Here is a 24,030-nt window from a genome sequence, read left to right on the forward strand (position 1 = left end):
ACTGCATAGGTCACTTCAGCTGCCTGCTCAGCCTACACTGTTACACGGCTGTCCTCGAAGTGCGTCGTGTTGGGTTGAGTACCTGTTTTGAGATTGGAGCACCCAAACAGTGAGCAGTCATATGGCAACACATAATATATTACACTGTTTAAGTCAGACACCACTCGTACTGGAAACTGACATTCCCAGGGTCTGAGGAGGATTTGGTCCTCAGCTGTCGATCTACCCCATAACATGATCAGACCCAACATTCACTGTAACAAGGCAACACTGCTAACAAGGAAATGCCACACTGCTGTACTTTCACATCTCATTTACATCCCTTGTCAGATTATGATTGCACATGTGTCCCCCCCCCAAGACATATGAAGACTGGTTTATTTAATATGAGACCTCTGCTGAATACATCCTTTATCTGCAATGATTTTATTTCCTCATATCAACAGGACATTTTTATTTTTAACTGAGACATGGGTACAACCTGGGGATTTTACTGGAACTGGAGCTTCCCAACTAGGTTACACTATCTACATGTCTGGTGTTGTTTTTACTTTCAGTGCTGAGTTTGTTTGAGAATTTGGCTTTCCTGGTAGTTTTACACCTTCCTTTACACAGCCACAGTTTAGAAATTTTAACTCTGCTTCTGCAGACATGTCAGTGATGCTGTTATTGACACTGTATTTGTAAATGAGTCCTGGTTATCAGCTTTTAAATCATCCTAAAATACTGACACCATCAACTACCAGTTCCTTCATGAGACCTGTGATGTATGGCGTTATTACTACCTTTATTTAAGAGCACCATGTTTCAGCTTGAGAGTGTAATTTCCTGATTACATGTTCAAATTTTGTAATGTGTTCTCGTACTCAAATAGTCTGCCCTCACGCTCAGAACTGTCAGACTGTTCTCAGATAAAAAGTTGCTAAGACAAATTTCCTTTGTTCACACTTTACCCCCACTCCTCACACTCAGGCAGCTCCTGTGCATTCGCCAAACTTTTGTCAGTTTTCGGCTCTTGCTCTCAGATTTTTTTTTTGGCAACAACCCCGTCAAAATAATGACGACTAATGAAATGACTGTGGCCACATATCTTCAATCTGGAACAGAAGTGGTAAGTCATCAGCCACTTCTTAGTCTCAGCACGACTTTGGAGCATTCATTCTTTCAAGGAGTTAATGGGGAATTCTGCTGCCAGCTTGTTTTTCTGGCATTAATATGTTGTAGGCGGTGTGTGGAAATTGTAATGAATCTGATGCAGACTGCTGCATTGGTCCTACTATTTAGCTGAATTAATGCACAGTAGGCCTGTGGTGGTGAGGCTTCACTTACAAACACCTGTGGACTCGAGACCTCTCACCCCTGGTGCCCTGGGGACAATACAGTACTGCAAAAGTGCCCCCAAACGTGCCTTCACAGAAGTAAATGTAATATAATGCCCTCTAAGATGCCCCCATAGTGGAGCAAACATTAAAAGTGCTCTCTAAGGAGCACCCACAGTAGATCAAACAATGGTAATGTGCCTTTTTATATTTTTTCACCCCTACCCCTCACACAGCCTGAATCTGCCACTGTATGTGCAGTATTAAATTGGTTGTTTGTGGTGGTGGTACAACAGGGCCAACATACAGAACAGCCTAGGGATCTATGATAGGATTAAATCACCCTTGTCTACACCATCATTTAAAAACTTGCTCTAAGTAGTTTTATGGGCTTCTATCAAACACTGTTTTCACGTAACTCACATATTTTTTTTTTTTGAATGTGCAGAGAAGCATAATTGACCATGTTTATTTACTCTTTGTTTTTTACAGGCACTCAGGCTCTCCACTGCAAAGAGATTTCGACAGTGTTTGACACACATTATTTTGATTAAAAACCTGTTCAGTGAAGAGTACTCATCACTGGCAGCTCTCTGAGGTGACCGCCTGATGACAGCAACATCAATAATCTCTTCTCAGGCGCTAGTCACCTACATGGCTGAAGATTTCCAAGAAGGACAATGAACAACTCAAATATCTTTGAAGTGAAAGACACCATGTCTAGAACTGGAGACTGGCTTATTTAACCATTTATCACTTTAACAGATAAAATTTCTTTTTGCTGTCCTGGCCTATATGGCCCACGGCCATGTAGTTGCAATTTCCTGGCCTGGGACTGTTGTTGCATGTCATCTTCTATCTCACGCTTCCCTGACACTTGTCAGGTCTCAACTAAGGGCAAAAAGGCTACAGCTAAAGGCAAAAATGCCAAAAATTAGAACACTTCAAATAGAAATGAGAAATATGAATTTCATGTTTGCCTATTCAGAAATCTGCATTTAGTCGTGGAAATGTACATTATTCTAAGAATGTTCTTTGGACAACAAATTAAAAAAAATGTCTGTCTGTAGGATTACACCAAATAATCCATCCATCCATCCATCATCTATACCCACTTATTCTTATTTAGGGTCACAGGGATCTGCTGGAGCCTATCCCAGCTCTCTTGTGCAGGGGTACATCCTGGACAGGTCACCAGTCCATTGCAGTACACCAAATCAGAGAAGGAATAAATATTGTCTCAACATGTGTTGTCAAATTAACCAAAATTAATAACCAACAATTTTTATATGGGATTCAGTGTTCGTGTAAAAGAAGTGTGTGGCTTTGGCTGTTCACTGATTTAAAAACAGATTTTATCACCATGTGCTTAAAGAATTTATAATAGACATTATCTGCCATTTTTTAAGACAAAATTATTAATCAAGAGACTAATTTGCAGATGAATTAATAATAAAAATAAGTGTTAGCTGCAGCCATAAACTTAACAAAAACATTTCCAAAAGGGCAACATCTGAGGGACAATTTTATCAATTGTTTCTGTTGCCCAACCTTAACAATTATTCATTGGCAAATTAACAAATAAATGTCACAAGTAGTACATTAACAAGTAGTCAGTGTAACATTTTCACAACATATTTTTAAATGGATTTTAGCAAATTCTTTGTAAAAGATTCAGTGTCTATAGACAATCAAGACATAAGTATATTGATTGCTTTGTCTATACGAGTATTAGAGTAGCTGCTCTAGGAAGAAAACACCTATTTTAATGTGGGGTCACCAGGGCAAATCCAACAGAGGAGGTGCCAAACCTTACACTCATAATTCTGATTCAATCTTTTTTTTTTTTTTTTTTGAAATTGTTTGGATCAGGCCTTTAGAACATCCCGTCTTCTTCAGGAGAATACACTGTGAAGAAAGAACTATATGCCAACACACTGATCCATACAATATGAATGAAAAGCTTTCATCAGTTCATCAGTCTTCAGCTTCCCCTTCCTGAGCTGCTTTTTGTAACTGGAGTGAAAAAAGTCATCAGTGAGGGAGTGGGGAAGGGTACAACGTTTGGATGAGCATGACGTGAACTGAAAGGGCAGGCCTCCTCAGTGGTGGAAATAAATACTGCTAACACCGGTGGGAAATGCTCCATTTGTTTAATGTGCCATTTCTGAAGTCGAACCCTTATAATCCTACAGACATGGCAACCTCGCCGTGTATACCACCCTCTGGAATTTGATCAGAGCTAAAACTGTTTACCAATGTTTGAAGCCTGACATTTATTGAAAGTGGCCTTTAGTAAAAGTCATAGCTAAAGCGTGAAAAGGTTTTCTGATGAGCCCATGAAGTTTCTCGATCTTGTGGGCTAAAAAGACAGATGCTGGTGTGTTAATAGGCAAAATATCAGCCATATCAGCTGAGATGTCATGAGACTCAGTTTTTGTCTAGACTTAAACGTGTGCAGCAGTGCAGAAGTTTCTTTGGCCACCTCTCAGGTTGATATTTCTAGTTTTTAATAAAACGTCTCAACATAGATTGGATCGATTTCCCCTAAAATTAGGTTTTTAATAAAACTGAAAGGAAATTTAAAGCTTTACTCATGTTTTTACTTATTGAACAGCATTTTAAAAACTGTCTCCCATCAACTCAGCCTGATGTTAATCTGAATGAGTTATATGAAGTTGAACCTGAAAATCTGGTCACTTGAACAAGACACCTGAGCAGCACAGACACCCTGAACATTCGAACAATAGATCTGCTTTGGTTGTGAATAAATGTGGCATTATACTGTAGGCCACTGTGTTCCACCTATTTCTCGCATGACATTTGTCACTCTCCTTGTCAAGAACAAGTCAGCTTTCATTTTGTTTGCTGCTTTTGGTAAACCGATGTGTTGTTCCTGTTGCTGTGCCATAGCCTTACGTACCCTAGACAGCACCGGAGTGAACGTGACATCTCTGCTGTATATGTCACCATCTGCTGAAAAAACCCTGAGGCCAAGAGATGGAGAGTCAGCAAAAGTTATGTGGATGTCATAACTCCTTGTGGTCTGTGATTTTAAATCAAACCAGAGCTGCTAATACTTGCCAACATACCTACATTTCACCTCATTTCTCTGAAGCAGGATGATTCAGACATTCCCTTGCTAACAGGAATGTCACCATTTTGCTTTTTTTTGTTTTGTTAGGCATACACAAAGGTTATTTTTGTTTTGAATTGACCACTCAATTTGCAGATACTTAAAATAACTGTTAGTTGCAATCAACTGCAAAATATACCACACATATGTATCACAAGTCAAAAAAACATAAATCTAAGATATCTAGAGGCAATTCATGGCAACTGGACTTCTAGTTTTTAGGTCAAAACATTTCACTACTAAGTGGCTTCTTCAGTCTAAGGGATGCTGGTAGGAATCTCAAATGTATCTTACAGGTTGCTTTCACTCCACCCTTAGTGTGTATGGTGCCCTCATACCTGCATGAACTCCCAACACCTGGGCATGGTCCTGGTGAATCCTGGAAGATGGTATCCTGAGGGATCTCCTCACACACCTGGATCAGGCTATCAGTGAGCTCCTGGGCAGTCTGTGGTGCTACTTTATGGTAGTGGATGCACCAAGACATAACGTCCCATTGGTGCTCACTGTATTTAGGTCAGGGGGATGTGAGGATCAGTCAGTGGCATCAGTCCCATGAGGCCAACAGTCACACTGTCCTGCACCAGGAGGAACCCAGAGCCCACTGCACCAGTGCAGAGTCTGACAGTCACTCTGAGGATTTCATACTGGTACCTCAAAACAGTCTGGGTACTGTTGGCTATGACATGGAGGTCTGTGCAGTCCTCTAAGGATGTGCCTCCCCCACACCATCACTAACCCACCACCAAACTGTTCACATGCAGTGATGCATCATAATGTTCACCATGGCATGTCCGTGACTCATGACACATTCACGCCTGTCACATGTGCTCAGTGTGAACCTGCTCTAATCTGTGAAGAGAACTGGGCACCAGTGGCAGATCTGCCAATTTTGGTGTTCTCTGGTGAATGCCAATTGAGCTGCACAGTGCTGGGCTGTGAGCACAGGTCGTACTAGATGACATCAGACCCTCATGCCACCTTCATGGAGTGTGTTTCTGACAGAATCAGGCAGACCACTAGCTGCTGGAGGGCCCTTTGTAGGGCTCTCACAGTGCCCCTCTTGTTCTTCCTTCACAATCACATGTGCTTCCTAAATGGACAGATTGATATACCTGAAGTTTAACTAGCTCGGTGCTACAGTGTTTTGGGGTTTATTGACAACCACACACATGCAGCACCATTATATGTTGTACACGGGTAGTGGCAAGTTCTTAGCAAATTATTAATGATTATTAAAGATAATTATTAATCATAATGATGTTACACGGCACCAGCAACTAATAACCAAACTGAGAATACAGCCTCAATACAGTGCTCAGTCAAGAGTGGCACTGTTTGTAAAGCATAAACAACGGTTAACTGAGTGAATGGTTGAATCTGAGCACTAGATGTCAAAATGTAGCTGTTGTCTCATCAAGATGCATAAATAATTACAAACTATGACTGATTAAACTATAACAGAATTTATTAACACAGCAATAATAATTCACAACCAACACTGCATGATATAAATAAGGAACTATTCTGAGCTACAGCCAAACAATAACAAAGTAAGTCAGTCAGTATGCATGAACTAAAGGTGAGCTAACAAAGACAGACTGTGTTAGACAAGATGGCGGCCTGTGAAGTCTCACAAAATGGAGTCCAATCACCAAAACAATGGCCTGTGGGTGCTTACAATTAATAAATGAGAACCATAGAATGGCATTATGACCAAATAAGCATAAACAGAATGCGTTTGCTTGTGAAGACGAAGAGAAAGAGAGATAGATTTAACCTAGGGCTGGGTGTCCAACCCATGTGTCTTGAGGGCCACTGGCCTGCTTGTTTTCCAACTTGCGTTCTCCCCCCTTGCACCCTCAGCTTCAGATTGGCTGAGCACACTTACTCCAGGTAACAGTAGGCCGGACAGGGATAGCTGGAAAACAAGCAGGACAATGACCCTTGAGGACTGGAGCTGGACAGCCCTGGCATAGGGGCATTAACTCAGGTGGTTAATGGGGCTCTGAGACCCAAATTTGGAAGTCAAACAATGTTTAGAATTTAACCTTGGTTCTTTCTTTGAATCTGAATCTTGAGACACACGTCGTGCAGTGCGTGCTATACATAATAAAAAGGGAGATAAAGAGAGATAGATAAAGCAGTGCATTGAGTAGAGAGATTAAAGTTGCATATGAACAGCAACAATAGATTGCAGCCTGCTCAGCGTGGCTACCAGACATTTAACCACAGTAAATCTTCTACACAATCCTACTAGCATTCAGATGTGCACAAACATTTTAGCATCAGTTACACACATAAATAGTAAGATAATTAATTCTGCCCAGATTGTCCCAATTTATGTGCACAACTGTGCCTAGGTCAGCAACAAGTGTGTATCCTTGCCTCTCAGTTAGCTTTGAGTGGTGCTGGCCCACAAGCCCACTCCAGACATGAGAAAGGCCTCCTTCTATAGCACAGCCATACGAATGAGCGGTTGTGCTAGACACCTTGGTTTAAGTACAATGAATTATGTCGCTGTTTACCTGTCAGTTAGCGAATAGGTGACTTGCTGGGTGGAGATTCTGGGAGGAAGCTTCCCCAGATGTTGATGGGAAATTGAGTTCAATGTGAACTAGGTGTCCAACACTGCAATAATTAAGTGTTGTCTGCTTGACCAGCTTATTCAATACTCAAAAACCATTAGAATATAAATAATTACAAAACAGGTTAGAATTACAGATCAAATGTGCAGAGCTACCTGTCCAGGGTGTACCCCTGCCTTCCACCCGAGAGAGAGCTGGGATAGGCTCCAGCAGATCCCCGTGACCCTGAACCAGGAAAAGCGGGTATAGAAGATGGATGGATGGATGGATGTGCAGAGCTATGTTTCTCTCAAATTCATGAAAAAAAGCCAACTGAATTGATTGTAACACATTTCAAAACAGTGCTAGATAAAATTATGCTGAGATAAGTATAGTTAATTTTCAACAAGGTATTATTTGAAAAGGTATTGCTCTTGAAAGCTGCTAGCAAATTGTTCTTTAGTAATATAGATGTAAAGTGAATCTAATACTTTTAATAATCAATCAAGTTAAAGGTGCAGCATGCGCACAGATCACTGTCCATTGCACACAGGCAGAAAACGAGCTGGATTCAGATTGTTTTACTCATCAGGGCAAAGAACAACATAGACTCACTTTGTTTGTAATCCATTGTTAATGTTAATTATTGATTTTTTTCTATTTAGTTTGAGTCTTCTAATACATTACTGATGATGATTCTCTACATTCTCTAAAATGTATACATACAGATAGATAGATAGATAGATAGATAGATAGATAGATAGATAGATAGATAGATAGATAGATAGATAGATAGATAGATAGATAGATAGATAGATAGATAGATAGATAGATAGATAGATATTTGATATTTGGTGCATTCGGGCATACTGATTTCATTTTGCTTCTATGATGTTCTCTTGACATTTACCATTAACATTTTAGATCTATAAAAAATGAAATCTGTAAATTTAATCTACTGTAGAGAGACTCTTCAGGGTGGTATTTTTCCATTAAATCCTGTCCATGAAAATTGTATCCGTGGAGATTTTCAAGCTCATGACAGGTGTGATTAAATTCACAAACTTTTAACCCAGTGCACTAATTTGAGAAGTGAAAAAGAATAATTTCATTTACATGTAATAAAACAAGAATATCTCATGAGTGTGCTTCATAAGAACTGAGAGACAAAAGGCTTTTACTTTTTATAGCATGTAACTCTTATTTGACCAGTGTATCCTATGCCTAAAGGTCCATACAGCATGTCAACACTGTGAGGACTCCTGGCAACCAGACAGCTTTATATTATGTTGTTTAACTGATGCACAGTAGATCTGTCTACAGGAAATAAAACAGACACAAATGACCCCACAAAGCATTTAGCCAGCTGTGTTACAGTCCACATCTAATTGTTATGAAAGCCTACAGCTCAGTCCACATCATTAAAAGTGTGTCTTTTTAACAAGTACAGTATGACACATGCTCAACATCATACTGTGATGTTTTGTTTCTTCTCCACGTGTATCATTGTCAGATTTGTGTAAAAATCCAGTTCATCTTTTTCAAGGTGTCTTAGATATGAAGAAGATTTTAGTGTTGCATGTTAGCAGTGGATATATATGATGCAACGTTTCTTTTCATTAGATCTTCCGTTTTCCTGCTGCTCTGAGGGACAGTATGATACAGAGCCAACAACCAAATGCAAATAAATAGTCTGTAGGTAAAGATTACTTCATATTTTACAGTTTTGGATTTTCATTTTGGAACTAAGCCCTGTGATGGACTGTGGCCCTCATCAGGTCACGAGTCCATCACAGTAACAACATTTCCATCCAACCTTCATCTATATCCGCTTATTCCTAACCAGGGTCACAGGGATCTGCTGGAGCCTATCCCAGCTCTCTTTGGGTGAAAGGCAGGGGTCCACCCTGGACAGGTCACCAGTCCATCACAGGGCCACATAGAGACAAACAACCTCACACACTCACACTCACTCCTATGGGCAATTTAGAGTCACCAATCAACCTGACATACATGTTTTTGGACTGTGGGAGGAAACCAGAGTACCTGGAGAAAACCCACACAAGCACAGGGAGAACATGCAAACTCCACACAGAAAGGTGTGAAGCAACAGTGCTAACCACCAAGTCACCATGCTGCCCATAACAACATTGAATTAGAAATTAATAGAAAAGATAATCTCATTGCAATGACAGTTCGTTTAAAACCTACTACTGTTGCAGTAGTTGTATATAAATTCTTGGAAACAGGTTTGCTCCAGGGGTCACAAGAGTAATCCATGGTGTCGCAAGATGGACAAGAGATAAGAAATTACCCAGTGCTGTTACACAAAATTGTATTTTTTCTTTTATCAGACTGCTTTATAAGGAAGAACACTATAAAGAATCAAAATCAAATTATCCAAGACAAAATCAGATTTTGATGGAAGTGCACATTGACAAGTGCTAGTGATAAAAAATCTTTTTCATTGCAGTTATGAGACAGCTGGTTTGCTGAGCATGTGCTTTGATTCATCCATCCATCCATCCATCATCTATACCCACTTATTCCTAACCAGGGTCACAGGGACCTGCTGGAGCCTATCCCAGCTCTCTTTGGGTGAAAGGCAGGGGTACACCCTGGACAGGTGTGCTTTGATTCAGGTCATAAAATTGTTTGAAACTCAGCAGCATTCTTTTAGGTGCAAGGTCTCGCAAATATCGCTGGATTTTGTTGAATCTAAGGCTAAGGCTACAGCCACGGTGAACACACTTTATCGTGAGATGTGCAAGGACTGCAATCCTGTTATGTGAGCTCTTTCCCTTCATTACCTGAATTTCCTGGACCAACACATTCCTGTTTTCCTTACCGTAGCCCAGCTTTCCCTTCACCTTCCATTCTCTGTGAAGCACCTACATATCATATCCAACAACCACTGCCTACTGCTGTCATAGAAGGATATGATATGAAATATGAGCCCAGTGACTCAAACCTTTCATTAGTTCGTTGGGGAATTAATGAAAAAGCACACCTGGATTATACACTAACTAAAGCCCAACACCGGTGAGAAAGAAAAGAAAACACGAGGATAATGCCATCTCTTTACACTACCAACTGTGCTGCTACGATCCAAAGGGATTATAAACAACTCAAACAAGCAGTACTACTTCAAACAATAAAATACCTTATTAAACCCCAACATGAGAGGGCCTTTGGGAAGGAAGACTTTTGATGTGTATACAATCCCTGCAGTAGTGAATATATTTAGTCTTGCAGCAAGGAAAACAGCAAATCACTCTCCTGACTCCATTCTTCATTCTGAGGTTTATCCTGAGCCAAATTCAATAACAACCTTAGATCATAGCCCAATCCATCTCTGAATCATCTTATAGTCTTTGCATAGCCTTAGCCCCTCAACATAATTTAACACTGTCAGACTATGAACTCATCTCCTCCACAGAAAATGAATGGGCTGGGTTCCAAGAACAGAAAATCTTAAGAAAAATCCCTCAAACTTCTCCAGAGCCACTGAATTGAACTGAATTTTCAAATGTGTCAAAACTATATCTACTGGCAGTGAAAAATACAACAATGAAATTAAATTTGGTCTGAGTAATGGGAAATTAACTCACGTAGTACCTTTAGCTTGAATAGTATGTAAGCCACAACCAAATTTAAGCTTACGGCTAAGGTCCTTTTGAGGGAAAAGGAAGTTCAGTATATTTTAATGGAGTTACATTTTGCTAAATCTGAACCATAAAAAGAAAAGGATAAGAAAAACAAGACGGACAAAAAATGGATTACAGAGAGGACTCGTGGTTAGTAAAGCTGTACAAATTAAATTGAAATGACATGCTTAAGTGTCACACTTGGGAAATGTTCTTGGTTTTCATGTCATTCTGACAGGAGTCCAGTACAACAAAGCAAAGAAAAGAAATACTACTATAATACTTTGTGCTGAGTCAAGATCCACTTAAAAGTTTTTGTACCTGAGACTGAATGAATCCTTTGTGGTAAAAGAGTAAAAGAATCAGAAACCTATTCAGCCACCATTTCTTTTCAGCACAGTTATCATGTTTATGTTTCGGTGAATTAGTTTTCGGCAGGAAAAGTCTGAAATGGAATGGATCACATTTCCCAAAGTAGGCAAGAAGCATCAATGATGAGGGGAGTTTGTTTTACTTATTGGCACGTCCAGGTTCTGAATATTAGGGGTTATCTTCTGATTGTTTACATGATCATTTGCTTAAACACTGGATTTGAATTAAATACTGTATGTTTGACCAAAGTAAACCAGAAAGGCTTTACAGAAGGCATTCATCTGTTGTCACCATAGGTAAAAAATTATCCCATGTAAAATTGCTAGACCTACAAGATGGATTAAATTAAATGTGTGTTCTTTTTTAAATGTCTCAACAATGTTTCCATTGATTGTCATATAATTTGAACAGGATATATAAGGAAGAACGTTAATCACATACATTGATCGCCTTCATTATCATCTGGCCACATTCATTTAATTGATTTATGTCACAGTAACTATTTAATATGGTGCAAATTATACCTTGTAAGCATGTTAACACTGTCATTGTGAGCATGTCAGCATCTAGCTCAAAGCACTGCTGTGTCAAGTTTTAGCCTCACAGAACAACTGACATCACTGTAGATTCTTAAGGCCTGTTTTTCATCTAACATTAAAATGCGATCCGTAATTTGATATCCTCCCTAGTTAGGGAAAACACAGCAATTACTGCTTGTTTGTCGATAACTCCACCTACCTTACTAATCTGCATACTGGGATCTGATCACTATGGGGCTGAACTACAGAAAAGAACCCTTATTGATACCAGGTCTAAAAGACCCATATATTTATTTTCATTTTTCAGATCATGTATCCAGATGCAGATATACATAGTAAAGCTCAGGTGTACACTGAGCCTTATTCTTGTTATCCAGGATAAAGTCAATGAGGGACTTAGTTAACAAAAAGCAGCCTGCATGTGCCCATATGAAAAATATATTTTCCAGTACCATATGATTGATAATGGAGACCCATTTTTAGGGAGGAATAAAATATTGAATTAAACTGAAATTTTACATTCTATGATACAATTACTGACTCTGTGCCATTAAAAATGACTAATGAATTCAGCACAATGATTCAAACATGCAAAACAAAGATAGAAATTGTAATTAACAGACCTCCCTCCATTGTAACTAACTGCACTGTTTCTTCTCTATCTGTAGCTATTGAAGGCGGGAAAATAAAGTATGCATTATCTGTGTGATCTTCTGCTGCCAAGTGTATTTTTTACAGAATGAACCAGTGACAGTATCTTGGGCTGCAACCAACATGGTCTGCAAATGATGAAATACACCTTGCAGAGCAAAGGTACAGAGGCACCACTGTGAATCGCAAACATTAGCCTGATGACTGGCTCATACAATACCTTAATTGCCTCATGTTAGTATGCACATATTTTTCTTCACAGAGCTACCAGCTGAACATATATATAAATACACCCACTGGCCATTTTCTTAAGTACACCGTGCTAGTACCAGGTTGGACCCCCTTTTGCCTCCAGAACTGCCTTAAATCTTCATGGCATAGATTCAACAAGGTGTTGGAAATGTTTTGGTCCATATTGACATGATAGCATCATGCATTGCTGCTGATTTGTCAGCTGCACATCCACGATGTGAATCTCCCGTTCCACCACATCCCAAAGGTGCTCTATTGGATTGAGGTCTGGTGACTGTGGAGCCCATTGGAGTACAGTGAAGTCATTGTCATGTTCAAGAAACCAGTTTGAGATGATCTGAGTTTTTGTGACATGGTGCATTATCCTGCTGGAAGTAGCCATCAGAAGATGGGTACACTGTGGCTATAAAGGGATGGACATAGTCAGCAACAAAACATAGGAAGCATGTGGCTTTAAACGACACTCACATGGTACTAGGTGGCCCAAAGTGTGCCAGGAAAATCTCCCCCCACACCATCACACCAGCACCACCAGCCTGATCTGTTGATACAAAGCAGGATGGATCCATGCTTTCATGTTGTTTAAGGCAAATTCTGACCCTACCATCTGAATGTCACAGCTGAACTTGAGACTCATCAGACCAGGCAACATTTGTCCTTCCACTGTCCAATTTTCATGACCCTGTGTGAATCGTAGCCTCAGTTTCCTGTTCTTAGCTGACAGGAATGGCACCAGTGTGGTCTTCTGCTGCTATAGTCCATCTGCTTCAAGGTTCAACATGCTGTGAGTTCAGAGATGGTATTCTACATAGCTTGGTTGTAACGAGTGGTTATTTGAGTTACTGTTGCCTTTCTATCATCTCGAACCAGTCTGCCCCTTCTCCTCTGACCTCTGACATCAACAAAGCAATTCCGTCCACACAACTGCTGCTCACAGGATATTTTCTCTTTTTCGGACTATTCTCAGACTTCTCAGACCAGCTCGTCTAGCAACAACAACCATGCCACATTCAAAGTCAGTCTCCTGTTTCTTCCCCATTCTGATGCTCGGTTTGAACTTCAGCAAGTTGTCTCAACCACATCTACAGGCCTAAATGCATTGATTTGCTGCCATATGATTGTGTGATCAGCTATTTGTGTTAACAAGCAATAGTATATAGATAGATAGATAGATAGATAGATAGATAGATAGATAGATAGATAGATAGATAGATAGATAGATAGATAGATAGATAGATAGAACAAGCACACTAGACTAGTTATTTACTTTGAAAACAGCTCAAAGAGAGGTTTGCATGTGTTTTCCATGCTTTCAGTGTGGATGCCAAGGAAGAAAGCTGCAGTACAAAGAGCTTTTCCAGTACATGTAGGTCATTTTTCCTCCCTGTGGAAATATAGCCTGTTTTAGGATTAGGGGCTATGATTCATTATGACTAAGTTTAATTACAGCAAGAGGTGGCCAGTGCATCCCCAGATTTTGCATATTAGGGTCCCTTCATCCATTGGATGGAAAATTTATAGAGGGTTTTAAGAAAAAGTATATATGTATGTGTGGATGGATGGGGGAACAGATAAGGAATACGACTTCAGGTTACTTTAGCAGAGCCGCAGTTTGAACATGCTTACGTAGACACACACATATACACACACAAACACACACACACACACAAACATAAAAGCAGTTTACTCAGGTGTAATCAGATTAAGATTAGAAATAAGATAACTCATTTATGTATTTTCTTTCTGCCCTTCCCTAAAATGGCTTGATGTCACAACAGCCCTCAGTGCACTACTGCAAACAAAGAGAGCAAGGGTGTTATTGCTATGACTTTCTAGTAAGAGCCTTAACTAGCAGTTTGTTACACCAAATAATTAAGGAGAAGGGTTAGTGCTATAAATCAACATTACAGCATTTTTTCGACACATGTATTGATTCTGGGATTATCATTGTTCAATATATGTCTCTTCTTTTAAATGGTGGAGATAAAGAACCTTCCACTTAAGCAAAGACGAAAATTAAAGGAATGCATGGAGGAGCACAAAAACTGCATTTGTGAGATGTTTTAATTTTATTTAATTAAGGCTGTCACACACCAGGAACTACTAAGGTACACATTCAAACCTGCTGGATTTAAACAGCCTTTATAATTAGAGATATGGCCAGCCATGCCAATTCATGACATATTTTGACATATTTAGTAAAGGTTTTCCTCACACTCCTCTTCTCAACTCAGTCCTTGCTCTGTACTTTGTGAGGGAAAGAGCTGGGAGAGGTAAGCTCAAGTCTAGAAACTCACGACATCACACTGCTTAAAAAGACAGATGGGTGAAAATATACCAGTTCCACCAGAATTAACTGAAGATGAGTAAGTCAGAAGAACAGAAACTAAAAGGGAAGAGCTATGATCAGGCTAGGTCCAAGACTCACATAAACATAAGAGCCGCTTTCTAATAGTGGAGAGAGCCCTGGGATTTGAAAGGCATGAGGATAAACACAGACACTGGTCCTTTTCTGCTTAACAGGTCAGTAAAGTGTTTGCTACACTCCACTGACTACTTTTCGTGGTAACATTATGTTAGCAATTACCGCTGCCACATCAGTCTGTTTGCCAAATCAATGTGTCAAAGTTACTGGTTTGCAAAAAAATGTATGCTGTTGACTTTAGCTATTACAGCCAAAGAATGCTGAGAAAAAAATAATGTGGCGTCCACAAAGACAGTTCTACCCATCTGGATGTTTATATTTTCATTACAGTCAGTGAAAATAAATATTTTCACATTTTCTAAAGTTGCAAGACGGCACATTTTGATGACTTGAAATGGAACACAATTTGCAAAGTGGAAACCTGTGTTTTAACCTTATTGAGTGTAACTCACCCTTGAGAAGCTGATGGGCTAGAGATATAGACATGGATACAGATATAGATCAAAATATCAGCAACACTTTGCCAGAACTGCTGACCATACATTTAAATTAGTCATCTGTTGCTTTCCTTACACCACAATGATCTAAAACATTACCCTAATGTTTTCACTGTTGATAATAAGCAGACTCATTGTTGGTGAAAAGGATTCAACCATCAAACTGAAGGGCTATTGCACACTGAAGAAGGCACAGCCGCAGTGTCTGTGCATTTTATTCCCAGTGCTGATGTGTGACAATTTGAGCTAAATAAAAGGAAATATCTCATTGATTTGGCTCTGTGAACTCTTTTTTTGTGCTGTCTCGTTATAGCTGTTTCAGTTTGTGACACTAGTGATGGCAGTTTTGGCCATATCTCAACAATAATTTTTTTTTTAAGGTATTCAGGACACTTTTCTTTTCAGTTGCCACCATAAGCACATTTTTAGTTTTTAGTAAAGTAAACTGACAGATATTGAACTCCTAGCCATGACATTTAGTGTAGAAATGTGCAGAATGTATTTTTAATAGCATTTCATCAAGTGACATTATCATATCAAAATGTTATTTTTTCAACTCAATACAAAATACGAATAAATAACTGAAATAATAATTACACTGAATTACTTCAGATGGTGAACATGGTAAACATTATATTGTATTTGCTATAACTAATTATGTTGCAAGGGTTGGGACAGGCTAGCAACCTGTCCCCATACAATCTTCCTTGCTGCGGGACATCAGCGACAGGTCGACTGATTTTGAAGACCTTTGTTGCATCTTCGTGGGTTCGGTGTCTCTGAGGGAGACAGCACACCAGCGGATGCTGACACGAGACAAATGGTGAAGAAAAAGAAAAAAACCTGTGTTTGACTCCACATAGAAAGACCCTCCTGGCTGTGAGATGACAGAACTACCATTTTATAATAACAATTTAGTCAATAATGTTAGCAATAGAATACAACAATTTTCCTTTTTCCACACACCTTTAGGACTTAGCTTGGTGAGAGATTGCTGTGACAATAAATAATAAAATATCATGGAAATATAGTCATACACTATATAAGATATATGTGTATATCCCAAAGGATAATTTCTGTCCCAATTTTCCAATTTGCTGAACCACTCTGTGTACTCCTGCAGAAGTACCCCCTGAGGTCTAAGTACCCCTCATTTGGAACCACTCATGTGCAGTACTGTGCTCCTTCAGTGGTACTTTCCAAAATGACACATGCAACAGTACCAAGGTAACCAAGATGTGGTTATATTGTGCATGGCTAAGTAAACAGGTTTCACCTTCACAAATTTAAATGTGCTAATCAAATTACTCTTCCTTCTTTAATCTGAAAAAAGAAACCTGATTTCTCACTCAAATGGATATTTCTGAAATTAGACTGCTCTTGGAAGTGGGAAATAATCAGATTACTATGATGCTTCAGTGTTTGTTAGAGTCAAATTGAGTGGAGTTATGATAGACTTAAAACCTAGGATGCCATAAGAAGCAGAGGGTAATACATATTGAATCAATTTCAAACAACACTTAACGGAATAAGCAACTGACGGTATTTGGAGTAATGGAGAGATGGGGAAACTCAATATCTGGGTAATCTTAAGGAAACATTTGTAATGCCACATGTATCTCATCTGGTGGTGCATCAGGCTGTGTGAAAGCCAGATTCAGGTACACTGAGATCAAACTGCTTTAATTTAATTTAGAAATCCATGTGAAATGTAATTAGCTCAGTCCATGAAAAATGAGCATTAGTCTACATTTTGAGAAATAGCCTCTGCGAACAGATGACTGACTCCCTCCTTTACCACTCATGTCATGGCATTCTGCTTTTGAACTAAGAAAATACATTTAGTTTTTTTATTTCCCAAAAGGCAAATTGTCTTAGCACCTCCTCCTTAAACTATAAACTTTCCAGGAAGAACAAATGACAGACGTCAGTTTGCAGATGGTCCCTACCATGCTTACATCATTTATTGAAAAAAGGAGGAATGCTTGACACCGTCATTAAAACAAACACAACGGTCTCCAGTCCTCCTGTTATCCACTTTGTAGTGGAACTGTAGAGAGATCTAAAAACTTAACTTTGTGTGTGTGTGTGTGTGTTCAGATTATGTCTATACTCTCAGCACAGGCTGAGGACCTCTCTTGAATTATTCAGGATCAGACCTGTTGGGGATGTTGAAAATTCAATACATCAGCACTTGAGGAAATTTCAGCAACCACATTTTCAGACAAAAAAAGCATATAAAAGAGAATACCAACGGAAAAACACAAAATAAAATACACAACTTCAAGCTCCTTCACAACCGCCTCTTCCCACAACATTGCTTAATATTTAAATCACAATGTTACTCATTGCAAGAATGGATTTATCTTATACAGTGCACCCAAATGCCAAAATGATGTAACTCTGTTTTTAACAAGCCATCATCACACCATCATAAATTTTTAGAATGTCGCTGAGTGATGAGACAAGAGGAGAGTGAGATCCAAGCTCTATATAATAACTTAAGTTTGGCGAAAAGACAAACAGCTTCTGTAATAAGTACAAGCATAGACGTAAATCACTGTAGAGGACCACACTTTTTCAGAGTAAGACATGTTTGTGTCTTGCCTGGTAATCTAAAGGAAACATGTAGTAAGCAAGGGATATCATGCTTAAAGTTTCATTATGCCCACATGGAAGTGTCACTGTTATTTCATTTTGCACACAGTCAGGAGAAAAACAATCTGATTTGACAGATTTATTAAATGTAGAGTCTTCCTGCCCAAGCGTTTCCACTAATATTAGCTGATTAGACCTTTTTTTGGGACTGTGGGCGTCTAAGTGTCATGCTTAACTGACAGCTCCCATCCTGCTGTTATGTATTGGTGCAGATGTTAGGGCTAGAAAAATTACACCATTATCATTCGAGAAGTCCATTAGGTCCCCAAACACTACGAGAAATCTTCACATGGTTTGTTGCACAAACCGTCCAAAACCCCAGTATGTTTAATTTACAATGAAAGAAAATTATTAAATATTAGGAGTTTTTTTTCAATATTCACTCCCACCCCAAGGGGGAGGGTATGATGGCTCCTTCTGGGCTCCTTAGAATTATGTCGGCACAACATGGCTGATTAAGAAAATACACTGATCACACAAGTAATGGCAACATATATAGGAATAATGTTACATTTCTTGTAATACGTTGCTGGAAATATCCCACATAGAACCTTTAGGAAATGAACAGTTTACTGCCTGCTTTGGTCTTTAATCAGAGTTAGTTTAAAATATAAATTCTCAACTTTGTCCTGACCTTGTCCATGACTGTGGTTTGAACTGTTCTGAACTTCACCTAAAAATTGCCCTGCCAAGCTTGACCTAACCTTTATATGTGAGTGAGAATCCAAGTGTAAACAATGTTCTCATACTGTCTTTCCCCCAGCCTAATGATAGCTACACTGCTGTTTTCATCCTCTTCGATTCCCTGGCTCAGATAAAGTCTTTACCAACATCCCGAATGCCCCCAGGATGCTTCATGATCCCCCCCCCCATGTGAGCTCTTGTCCCTGGGTTCTATGTGTATGATGTCCCCCCTGTCAGCTTAAATCACCCTCGTCCCTGGCTCAACATGCTGCGCTCTCCACTCCCCAGCTGTGCCGATGTGTTTGCGGCACCAGTGAGTGTGAGTAGATGCTATTGAGACTGACCTTTGCTGCAGCGCCCTGCTCTCTATGATTTTAACCCATTTGACAGTGAACGTCTAATAGAATACTAATGAAGTTGCTTGTATGTACATGCAATGTTTGCGCCATTGCAATTATCTGTGGGACTGATGCTCATGATGCATATTGTTTGATTATTAAACTGAACCAGTCAAGCACAACACCAGATGCTTGAGCTACAGGAGATTCATTCATTAAGAGATGTTTTCCATTGTCTTTCTGCTTATTGAGGTCCAGGCTAAGGTTTTCTGGTGATTAGTCAGACTGCCAATTTTGAAGACATCTGTATAAACTAGTGAGATGCAGCATACGGGCTGTGTCTGTGTGCATGTACCTCCCATGTTGTAGAGCTACAGATTTGCCTCAGTGGCTTATAACTTCCCCAGTCACTTGAACATAAACAGATCTATGAGGAAAGTCCTTAATAGCATGTACCAGTAGCTTCAAAATTTAACTAGAATAAATACTACTAGAAAATATATTCTAAAATGTGAGGCAGGATGAGTTGGTGCATTAAAACAAAGATCCAAACAGTGATTTGCTGCTTTTACATGTCACAAAATGAAGCGCCTGCTACCGTTCAGCAGAAGCTACAGATTGGTATGCTTCAAGACTTGTAAATAGTCATATGAGCACCCTGCTGAAAGCTTTCATCACATCGTGTTTACCAGTAAGTGTTTGTTAAGGGGATGAGTTGCTCCACAGTTTTTGCCTGTATAAATATGTCCATCACAAATTTGTGGCATAGCCTGCATAGTTTGATTTCTTTTTTTTTTTTAATGTATGTTTCTACTGGCTTGATGTGACTGCAGCTGATTCCAGGCCAGTACACTTTCCCAAGGCAGAGTGCCAAGGCATAATGAGACATTTGGTTGTGAAAATCTGAATCTGACAGAATGCATTAAAACCAAGCAGACTGCAGATGCAAAGGAAGCAACCAGGCCAAAGTGATGACTTCCCATTTCCTAATGACTATATCATATCGTATATTCCCTGTGCTTGCAGTCAAACAAATGACTGAATTGTGAGTGACTATGCCATTGTTTGGACACAGTTTTCTATTGTTTGTCACTTTAGATTCCTGGAAACATCTCACAAAAACAATTACTGGCTATGTCTCTCTGGTGTTTTTGCCTATAACCTACTAGAGACCTTAGAGCTGAGTATGGAAAAGAAAAAAAACAACAAAAAAAAAAACCAAAAACGTTTGGATGCATCTGTGGTTTTTTTTTTATGTGGAAGATTTCACTTCTAGTAAAGTCATTTTCATGACATGGCAGGACCTTCCATTGCAGCCACAAGTTCAGGGTTTCCTACTCAAGAGTTTTTACAGCAGCAGCATGCCATTGTGATCTAAGGGAACAAATAACATGACAACTTCTCAACCTCCCAGGCAGCCTGCTCTGCACATGGGGAGTAATAAATCTGATTTTTCATATATCTGAAAAGCGTTAGATTGAGCCTGGGCATGAGGTCAGATGTAACCAGTCTGTCTTTTAACATGTCTGCTGCCATGTTTTCTTTGCTAGTCTATCAAACCATAAATACGAACCAAATGAAAGATCTATAAATATTTTTTTAAAAAAGACTACCTGTTAGAAAAGGGCTTGCAAATGAGTTTGTGTAAAATCCATTTGGATATGCAGATCTCGACACAACTATGAATATGTAATCAGTCAATTCACATCCTTTCCGGATTTACTAACAAGAAAAGCAATCAGACACAAGCATTCATAAAAGAAAAGAAGCACTCGACATTCCTCGCCACTATATTGGCCTCTATTCTTCAATTCTCAAATGGGCAACACAGGACAAGGACAAATCCTCTGAATCAAAAAAGAGAGTACATATGTCCAAAAGCAAAACATATTTGCCCCACTAGTCAGATATAACAGATATCTGGAGTCACACAGATCAGACAAAAGACAGTTTATTAAGATGCTGTGGACATTTGGACAAGAAATGACCTTTAGCTGAACTGCAGCAGTGTCACAAATACGCTCATTCTGATTTAGATGCATTCCTGCAGCATCCCTCCGGCAAAAATAGAGAGGAGAACAAAAGGACAGTCAAATGTATCCTAATTCCAGCTGGAGATGCTAATCCAGTTCAGAGGCAGCAAGGAAATGGGCTTGTGAGAGCAGACCCAGCAAATACATGCAGATGAGAATGATTATCCTGCAGATGAGCGGAAAGATGAAAACTAATTTAATAATAAGACCAGAAAATTCTCCAAGATAACAGGGATCTAGAGACCAATTCAAGACCCGTCTGGCCTGTACTGCATATGCTACATCCATTTCCATAAAGGAGCTGTCCGTTTACACTATGGTGTTTAAAACTGGGGAACAACAAAATCAACAATTCTGTAATGGGCACCTTAACCATAGCTGATTTGAAAAAATAGTTTGATCTGTGAACTAACTTCGAAGTACTTGCACATATATTTTACTTTTGTTTGTATTTGCACATTTTAGAGAGAAACATTGTACTTTTTACTTTTGCATCAATAGTTACTTGACAGCTATATTTACTGTAGTGGGATGTAACTAAGTGAACTTATTGATTTTCTGTACTATAGTTACATTTAAGGTAAGTCCCACTTATATCTGTATTATTCTCAGATTTATCTTCATGCTAGATAAAATAATAAACTTTTTAGTCTAATACATTTATTTGATTTCCATAGTTGCGTTAAGTTTAAAATTGCTCGGCTATATAAAGTCATTCATAGCAGCTCCACAACCTTAAACAGCACAATGCTACTAACATATTGATACACAGATAAATGCAGTTCAAATCTAAAAGTGAGGTGGCCGAGAGAGCTCAGATAGGCTCCAGCAGATCCCTGGGACCCTAATTAGGAATAAGTGGATATAGATGAAAAAAGAAAAAGAAAAAACACAGCTAAATACAAAAAAATGTGCTGCAAAAAGAGAAAACACCAGCACAGATGACAACAAAAATGCTGTCATCTACATATCTCCATGTCCTTTATGTTTTAGTGCCTCATGAATAAACTGCAGACAACGTTAGCAGGCTAAGAGTTAGCAAAATGCTAACACAAACTTCGAAAATAATCATAAAATTTATGTTACTTGATATTCCAACCCAAAACAAATAGCTGGCTCCACCACCTTCAGCATTACAATTGTTGCGAACAAAACTGACGGACACAGAGATATGCAGATTTTTATTAAGCTCCTCCCATTGTTGCATAGCACTGAGCTCTCAGGGCCACTGTACAAACGAAGAATAAAACCAGCCAATTCTGTTACTAAATGCAAAAATCTTAACCACCCAGTGAAATATGAAATATTGACATAGATGCAGTCTATAAAGTAGTTTAAATTAGTAACAAGAGAAGTTCTATAAAAGTAAATGCATTTTGCAAAACCATATAGCTATAAGTATTGCATTGTATAACATATATTTACATTTTTCATGCAGTTTGCTTTGCAGCAGTTTCTACCCTCTTTTAAGAGAAGTACTTTTTCATAACTGGTCTTTACCTGAGGAAATGCGATTCATAATGGAATAGCAGTGTAACCATATCTCATAAATGGATGATTAGTCACTTTGTCAGTGTACTCCAACGTTAATTTTGCCATTTGTGTCTTGCTTTAAATGTCACTGGGAGGGTTTCATACTTATTTACCTGCCAAAACGGGCATTACTGTGATCTATCTGCTTGAACCTTGGCAGAACACCTACTGTACAAAGACACATTTGAGTAATATACACCTTTTCTCCAGACTGATTACAATGCAAATTACCTTGTCACATCGTATTCCAGCCTCTAAACTAAAACTGCACGTTTGTACAAGCCTGGCTGTAATAAAATGCAGAATACCTTCCTATACTCTCTGCATTTTGTATTTTTGTTTGTTTAATATATTATATAGGACACTGGGAAATGTACAACTCTGTAAAACTGTGTCCCAGATTTTGCAGGTCTTTATGGTTAGAGGTTAATGATAAGTATATTACTGGACAGGTGCACTAAGCCTCATGTGAGATCTCCAAAAATAGTGTGCATGTGTGTAGAAGTTGATTATAAGTTCTTTGTTTGTTTTTACTAGTGCTACATTGAGTAAAAAAATATTGTTTCTACAAAATTACATTTTGCCTATTGTTAATCTATACCAATAACCCACACCCAATGAAATCCACAGATTACCTACCTTTCCGACATAGAGTGGTTCATTTCCTGTGTACTCCTCCAAGACGAAGAACTGGTTCCATACCCAGCTACGCTTATGCCTGTTCAGGACCTCCCAGGGGTGTGGATCAGAGTGTGGGGACTTCTCCAGGTCCCCAGAGCTGGGATTCAGCCCCAGGCAGCCCCTTTCCCAGAGGGTAAATAAAAGTGCCAGGAGAGCCAGGGCTCTGCATATGCCTGAGCAACACCCTCCCATCATCTGGGTCCCTTCCAAATGGCACTCAGGCCAAAGGAGAAGCTAAAAAAAAAAAAAAAACCAAGGACAGAAAAGCTGAAATGTCAAAACCCTCAGGGTTTTAACACACCCTGTGTTTCACCAGAAAGCAAGAACAGTCAGACCCTGAAAAGAACGCATGGGTTGAAAAAGATTCAATTGCTGCATTTTGCCGTTTCTCTCTTCTTTTTTCCTGATTGGAGACTAAAACTGGGGTAATTCCCTTCACTTTGGAGCCATGGTATTGACACTAAAGCTGGTTAACAGGGTCAGTGGTGACTGGAGAGGCTTCAACACACAAGGTGTATAATTGGCACCTATCACAACAGAGATAGAGAGAGTAAGGGAAAAAAAAGAAGAGAGACAAAGACACAGAGGAGAGAAGAGAGAAAGTACCATCAGCAAAATTGCCTGTGTGACCGCAGTCACTTTAGACAGCAAGTAATGTGACTGCTGATGCAATGATAATGACATTTTTCACCAATCAT

The 24,030-nt window shown here is 39.2% G+C and overlaps 1 protein-coding gene across 3 annotated transcripts in view; it reads right to left on the reverse strand.

Annotated features, from left to right (window-relative positions):
• Positions 1 to 23,527, reverse strand: part of LOC113121524 (cadherin-7) — a 95,877-nt gene extending 72,350 nt beyond the window's left edge. Inside the window, exon 1 of one of the 3 annotated variants that reach the window (XM_026292100.1) lies at positions 23,291 to 23,527. In XM_026292100.1, coding sequence (XP_026147885.1) covers positions 23,291 to 23,527 — 237 coding nt within the window. The remainder of the gene's footprint in view (positions 1 to 23,290) is intronic. The other 2 variants (XM_026292101.1, XM_026292102.1) reach the window with 2 other exon arrangements.
• Between the last annotated feature and the right edge of the window lie 503 nt (positions 23,528 to 24,030).

This window comes from Mastacembelus armatus, chromosome 20, assembly GCF_900324485.2.
Source record: "Mastacembelus armatus chromosome 20, fMasArm1.2, whole genome shotgun sequence".
In the NCBI taxonomy this organism is placed as follows: Eukaryota; Metazoa; Chordata; class Actinopteri; order Synbranchiformes; family Mastacembelidae; genus Mastacembelus; species Mastacembelus armatus.